This window comes from Caretta caretta, chromosome 3 (assembly GCF_965140235.1).
Source record: "Caretta caretta isolate rCarCar2 chromosome 3, rCarCar1.hap1, whole genome shotgun sequence".
Lineage (NCBI taxonomy): Eukaryota > Metazoa > Chordata > Testudines > Cheloniidae > Caretta > Caretta caretta.
The window spans coordinates 39833334-39840858 of record NC_134208.1 but is presented as its reverse complement, the minus strand read 5'-3'; the positions used below and the strand labels follow the sequence as shown (position 1 = coordinate 39840858).

General features: G+C 49.8%; 1 protein-coding gene and 1 long non-coding RNA gene across 2 annotated transcripts; both read left to right on the top strand.

Moving 5' to 3' along the window:
• The first annotated feature begins 2452 nt into the window (after positions 1–2452).
• LOC125634514 (uncharacterized) lies at positions 2453–7132 on the top strand. Its single transcript, XR_007355948.2, has 2 exons — positions 2453–2542; positions 4532–7132. It is a non-coding gene; the product is annotated as an uncharacterized LOC125634514 (long non-coding RNA).
• LOC125634513 (uncharacterized) lies at positions 2537–7132 on the top strand. Its single transcript, XM_048845366.2, has 2 exons — positions 2537–4580; positions 6013–7132. Exon 1 carries the CDS (start codon positions 2568–2570, stop codon positions 4056–4058), a length of 1491 nt encoding a protein of 496 aa, XP_048701323.2. The 5' UTR covers positions 2537–2567; the 3' UTR covers positions 4059–4580; positions 6013–7132.
• Positions 7133–7525: the final 393 nt, after the last annotated feature.

Genomic DNA, 7525 nt, shown 5'->3' with positions numbered 1-7525 from the left:
TCCCAGTCAGATCACATTCCTCCATTGTCCTTCTTTTCCATTCCCTTCCTTTTTCTGCCTCCTCCCTCTCACACACAACTATTCTTTCCCCTCTTACGCAGCTGTCTCTTCCTTGTTTCTTTTGCCAGGACCTTAATGGAATGAAAAGACGCACCCTCCCCTATCCCACCTGTGCTAATTGTGGCCTGATGAGAGCCATTTGTCAGCCCCTTTCCACTCTCCTGCCACCCAGGGCCTCCCAGCTGGGATTCAGCCGGTGCTTTTTGTGCCTCCCAGTTGTTTTCAGCAGGGCAACAGATGTCACTTCTGCTCACCCACTGAGAACAGCTGGCAGCTGCCACTGCAATATAGAGCAGTCACTTGTGTTCTGTGCCACCTCTGAGTCTCAACTCCAGGGCTGTGGGCAGTTCCCTTTCTCCTGGGAGAATCTTGCGCTCTAGTAAAAAATATGATTTTCTGCTGAAGCTAGAATGTCCAGGTTTACCTCCAGTGAGATTTCAGTCGTTAATGACAGTTAAAAGAAGGCACTCTAAATATAATTTCTAATAATTGTGCTGCTGAAGATCAACCTGCCACATTATAGAGAGCCAATATTTGGGCTAAAACTGACTTTTTTTCATTTTGTTATAAGCACAACCAATAGTATGGATTCTGAAGAAAAATGTGTATATACCATACGGCCGAGATTGTGACTGGGGAAGACAAGCATGGAAAACATCCCCTTCCCTTCGTACTCCCTAAAGAGAGGCCTCTTACAATGGCAATCTTCGCACTGCAAGGACCAAGAGAACTACTTCTGATCAGCACTGCTGTTGGCTCAAACTTCCTAGAGATGGCAGAGAGGAACTGGAGGGACAGGACCAGGGCTCCAATCTCAAATTCCATGCTGCCCAGCAGAGCTGGCTCCACACACACACTGTGTGTGTGTGTGTGTGTGTGTGTAAAACAATGGAGGCCCTGGAACAGACTTCCAGTGTGTGGGGGTGTGTGGGGAAGGGGGTGGAGTGGGAAGGGGGGACAACCTAACTGGATTTAAGATGAATCTTGATGAGTTTATGAATGGGATTATATGACAGGGCTGTCTGCAATGGCAGGGGACTGGACTTCATGACCCAGGAGTTCAACCAGTCTGATGTGTGCAGCTGCATGTATCTGAAGGGTAGTGTAGCAGGTGTGCTATATCTCTGTTCCTAGAAGGACCATGCCTCCAGGAGCTTCTGCTGGGGCTATACAGCTGCAAAATCCTTTATCCGTATACCCATTTGTTTGTATATTTTTAGCACTATTTTGTAACGTCCTTCGATTATCCACTCTTGAGGACAGATCTAGTTTAAATACTTATGATTTTGGAAAACTAATTTTAACTGTAGGAAGGCTCAAATATTTCCTTGCAATTGTGTGAGATTTAAAATCCAGCATCTTCAGCCTGTCTCCTGCTTATCAAGCAGACTGTGGCCATAGGATCTGTGATCAATAAACACAAGTATGTCAGGCTCTGTAACAACCCTTGGGGTTAATAGTGTCCTCATCACAACTTCCCACCAAATCTAAAGAAGTGACACACTTCTGTCAAGAAAAATTAGGCATTCCATGGATGCAGTTTGGAAGGAGATCAGGGTGAAAGGGAGAAAACCCTGATGTAGTTCAGTTTTAAATGTCAAATATATCACCCAGGTTTAATTGGTTAATTGCTTAACTATATTAAAGCAACACATTTTAGCAGAACATTCTGACCACAACTTTTGAACGATGCTTGCTTTGAGTTAATCCTGCAGCACTCACTGGAACACAACCAGTAGACATAATATCTCATGGCCTTGTACAATGACCACTTAAGGATATTATGATGTCAAGCACGAACCCTAAACTAGATCTTTCTTAATAAGGGCTGTGCACTTAATCTTAAGTCTCCCAAACCTGGCATTTAAACAGAAAGGGGAAAATGTTAGCTTTGTGCCTCAGTCACAAGTCTGTAATGAGAAAAGGAGTATTTGTGGCACCTTAGAGACTAACCAATTTATTTGAGCATAAGCTTTCGTGAGCTACAGCTCACTTCATCGGATGCATACTGTGGAAAGTGTAGAAGTGTAGGATTCATACAAGGTTTATGCGCTTGGCAACATTCAGGGCACACCCGGAGTGTTGTGCTGGACCTGTGCACACACAGCTCCTTTCAAGGGCATCAACCTTGGAATCTCGCCCAGATGACATGAACCGTGGGAAGCCTCCCAGGACTGGGCTCAAGGCCCGAGAGCAAGGAATGTGGTAGATAGAAACTGGTAAATAAGAATGTTAAACAAAGCCAGTGTATTCCTTTTATCTGTTGGAGAATGTAATGCGCGGGGGGAGAGAAAGAATAAAGGGGGAAGGTGGAAAGCTGACAGGCAGAAGCCCGTTAGCAGACCAGCTCGCTTGCTTGCTTAAAGCTCTGTTCTGTCTTGTCATTGAACCGCCACAACTGGCGCCCAAACGTGGGGCCCTCAGCACTCACCTCGCCCGGCAAGGGTTTCAGATGCGTCACTCATCCGCTTCATGGATCCCGGTGAGTATTTTTCATTGTGGTAAGTATGGGAAGCTCCCTCTCTGCTTTGCAAGTGCAACACCGCAGTGAGCTACAGTATTTGCTGCGTAAGGCTCAGCATGACTGCCCCACTCGAGAACTCACTCTCCTGCTACAGGAGGTGCGTGCCCAGTGCCCGTGGTATCCTGAAGCTGGAACCCTTAAGCTAGCGGACTGGGAGCGGTTGGGCCAGACATTGCACAAAGAGCCTCAGGCGCCCGTGCAGGCTCTACATGCCTGGCACCTCTGCCGCGACGCGATACAGCGTGTCGCCTCGGACAGGCCCTCCCTCGCGAGGCTGGTGATCTCGCCACGCCCGTCCTCTCCTGCAGCCATCCCTCCCCCTGCTTTGCCCCCAGTGCCTCTATTACCACCGCCTCCCTGGCCTTCCCCACCGGAGCCGGTGTGTGATCACCCTCCCCCCGTGGTGCCCCATGTTCCGGGGCCCCCCGGAGGGTCGTCCGCGTCTGCTCAGCGGCTTTCGCTGGTGCAACAAATGGTTCACGCAGCGAAGACTCGCTCAGATCTTACAGCAGAGGAGCTTGCTGATCTGGTCTCAGTTTGTCCGGTGACCTGGCAGGATGCTGGCCAGGGCAACCAGGTTGCAAACTGGGTCAGTTTGCCCTACTCGGTGATCAGAGACGTAAAGAAAGCGATTCGTGAGTTCGGCCTCACTAGCACGTATGTACGTGGTCTCATTGAAGGGCTAGGTACTGGGTACACCCTAATCCCTGAAGATTGGAAGGCGCTGTTGCGCATGATGCTGACGCCCAGTCAGTATGTTATTTGGCTTAGTGAGTATCGGCAGATGGCGGAACGTCAAGCCCAGGTGTATAGAGAGCAAGGTGTCATTTATGAGCATTTGGCAGGGGAGGGCCTGTTTGCTACTGTTCAGATGCAGTCTCAACTCCCTCAGGCCGTCTTCTCCATTATTTCCACCTGCGCCCAGCATGCTTTCCGGAAGGTTCCGGATTCAGGCAAGCCTACCAAAAGCTTTGCCAGTATCCGTCAGGGTGCATCAGAGTCCTTTATGGATTTTACCAACAGATTGCAGGAGGCTATCCTCCGACAGGTGGATAGCCCTGCAGCAGCTCAGGAGATCCTGTTAAAAATGGCGGTTGAAAATGCGAACGAGGATTGCCGCCGTGCTCTCCAGGCGGCACAAACTGCTGGAGTTCTAGAGCTGTCGGACATGCTGCGGGCGTGCCAAAACATCGGAACTCAAGCACATAAAGCTGGAGTTCTGGCTGCCGCCCTGCGGAAAAGCGGGAAGGAGGGGAAGCGTTGTTACCACTGTGGTAAGGAGGGTCACTTTCAGCGGGAGTGCCACTCATCGACGGCGCCCGCCCGCCCCTCAAAGAAGTGCCCCAAGTGTCGGAAGGGCTATCACTGGGCTAATCAGTGTCGTAGCGGGTCGGGAAACCGCACGACGGGTCCCCGCCGAACCCAGGGCCAAACAGGGGTGTTTCCCACTCAGACAACTGTTCCTCTGCTTTAAAACCCATAGACTCCATGAAGGCGGCGACTGCCGGAAGTGCAGGGCTTGATTTGATTATGCAGGAGGACGCTGATTTTCAGTTGCCGGGGGAGGTTTGCGCCATACCTACCCAGGTGACGGGACCTCTCCCTGCCGGATTTGTGGGTCTGGTTCTCCCTTGCTCACATGCTGGGAAACAGGGCTTTTTTGTCATCCCAGGGGTCATTGACGCCGATTACAACGGCATAATTAAGGTTCAGGTATGGACCCATCTTCCACGGTTGCTCCCGCGTGGACGGTCAATTGCACAATTGATTTTAGTCCCCTATCAGGTGCCAGCCGCAGAGGATCGAGCCCGGGGCGGAGGCGGTTTTGATCGACTCTGGCTCAGTCGCCATCTCACAACACGTCCTCTCCACTTGTTGCTCTAACAATGTCGGTCCGCCCCTCGAAACCTCAGTTAACACTTCTCTTAAATAATGTTCCTTTTACAGGGCTGGTGGACACTGGAGCTGACGTTACGGTGATTCGTGATTTGGAGTGGTGGGTCGGTTGGCCAACAGTTCCTTCTAAAGAGTTGTGGGGGATCGGGGGTAGCAAACCCGGGCGCCAAAGTTTGTCTTGGGTCACGGTCTCCAAACCAGGAGGCCGTGCCCTTGCTACAATCCGCCTTTTTGTACTCCCTGTCCAGCTCAATATTTGGGGCCGTGACTTACTTACAAAGCTGGACACCACCCTCGATATTAATATATAATGGCCCGAAATCCTCCCTCACCCACCTTGCCATCCGCATTACCATTAGTATGGCAATCCTTAGAGCCCGTATGGATTGACCAGTGGCCCCTCCCCCTAGAAAAGCTGAAAGCGCTTCATTCACTTGTACAATAATATTTGCATGCACAGTGCTTGGAGAGCTTTACTTGTCCTTGGAATTAGCTGCTGTTATTTTGGCCTTTCAACTTTTTGCTGATTGTCCCTTTAATGTGATCGTGGACACGCATTATGTTTATCAGGTAATTGATCATTTACCCCTTGCCCTTATTACCCCTCAGGTCGATGCGGACCTTCTTTGCCTGTTTTTGTCCTTACAGTATCTCCTCACCACTCGTAATTTCCCTTATTTTGTTGCTCATATTCGCAGTCATACCCCTCTGCCTGGGCTACTTACTGAAGGCAATGCGCGCGCCGATCGCGCGTTACGTGGTCAAGTAAATTCCCTTTTTTCTGACCCCATTGAAAGCCATTCCTTTTTTCATCAGTCTGCCTCTGTTTTGGCCCGACAGTTTCATATTCCTGCTGATCATGCACGTTCTATTGTTCGTTCTTGCCCCCACCGTGCCGCTGCTGCCCCTACCTTTTTTTATGCCGTTAACCCCAGAGGTACCGCAGCGAATCAGCTGTGGCAAATGGATATCACCCACGTGCCACAATTCTGCCCCTATTCGTTTTTACATGTTTCCATTGATACCTATTCAGGATTCCTCTGGGCAACCCCACAGCGTGGGGAAGCCACTCCCAAAGTTGTTCACCATTTGCTAGCCTGTTTTGCTGTTATGGGTCGCCCGAGCCAGATAAAAATAGATAATGCCCCAGCCTACTGCTCCACAGACCTTTCCACCTTTTGCGTCCAACGTCCGTCTCACACACAGGATCCCTTATAATTCCATGGGCCAAGCCATTGTTGAACGTGCAAATCGCACGCTAAAAACCTTGCTCGACAAACAATTAAAACAAGGGGAGCTGCGTCTCCGAACCTTAGGAGACATTCAGCAACAATTGCATATCCTTTTGTTCACTTTAAATAATTTAACGCTGAACGCAGATCAGCAGACCCCCACGGATCGGCATTTTCACGAATCCGAGGTACTGGAAAGACCATGTGTCTATTACCATCAGCTGCCCGATCCGCAATGGTTGGGCCCAGTGCCTCTAATTACTTGGGGTCGGGGATATGCTGCTGTGTCTCTCCCTGCAGGACCGTTGTGGGTTCTGGCCCGGTGTGTGCGACCGGCACTGAAACAGCATGGCGTGGCACCAGGGGCTGTCAAACCCCATACCGGAGTTTCAGCTGACCTTGGAGGAGAACGCGGTGCCTCCCGGGTCGACAACGGCAGGATGGAAACGGAGGAGGTGTAGCGTCCCAAGCCAGCCCGTGACATGGGGAGCAGTAAAAGCATTGGTCGCCGCGGCTCAACGAAGACTGGCAGCAAACCAACCGCCAGAGACTTCTGAGACTTTGTGGCAATTCTTGCCCAAATTACTGCTAATTCTGTATTGATTGTATGCCTTTTGTGCCTGCTATTTCCCGTAGGGGTTGTCTCAGGAGCGCTTTCTCCGTTACGAGCCCGAATGACATATAACCTATGGGAAAGATTGGCTTCAATAGCAAATGTTACCCACTTTTGTTTATTTGATTTTGTAACAGCTGAAGAATTGTTAGGTACGTGCCTTATTCCAGTATGTCATCACCCTGAGGAAATCGGAAATGAGATGATGCTCGCTGCTTACGCGAACCTCTCTTCCCAGAACTCTAGCATGGCTAATTGGGGCCTGGCCAATTACACTTTACCTTCTTGAGCTTATTTTTTGCTGTTGCTGTGTGCAATGTATTTCCTTTTTGTTAAGGCTTTGTCGAGAACCGCCCTGGCAGGCTCCACGAGTTATGACCTTGTCTGTCCGGGAGTTAATTGGCTTGCAAAAGCAAATTGGTGGCTACCATGAGATGGCCGAGCACAAATAAACAAAAAAGGAGGGGATGTAGGATTCATACAAGGTTTATGCGCTTGGCAACATTCAGGGCACACCCGGAGTGTTGTGCTGGACCTGTGCACACACAGCTCCTTTCAAGGGCATCAACCTTGGAATCTCGCCCAGATGACATGAACCGTGGGAAGCCTCCCAGGACTGGGCTCAAGGCCCGAGAGCAAGGAATGTGGTAGATAGAAACTGGTAAATAAGAATGTTAAACAAAGCCAGTGTATTCCTTTTATCTGTTGGAGAATGTAATGCGCGGGGGGAGAGAAAGAATAAAGGGGGAAGGTGGAAAGCTGACAGGCAGAAGCCCGTTAGCAGACCAGCTCGCTTGCTTGCTTAAAGCTCTGTTCTGTCTTGTCATTGAACCGCCACAGTAGAAGATCTTTTTATATACACACAAAGCATGAAAAAATACCTCCTCCCACCCCACTCTCCTGCTGCTAATAGCTTATCTAAAGTGATCACTCTCATTACAATGTGTATGATAATCAAGTTGGGCCATTTCCAGCACAAATCCAGGTTTTCTCACCCCCCCACACACACACAAACCCACTCTCCTGCTTGTAATAGCTTATCTAAAGTGATCACTCTCCTTACAATGTGTATGATGATCAAGGTGGGCCATTTCCAGCACAAATCCAGGGTTTAACAAGAATGTCTGAGGAGGTGGGAGGGGTAGGAAAAAACAAGGGGAAATAGGTTACCTTGCATAATGACTTAGCCACTCCCAGTCT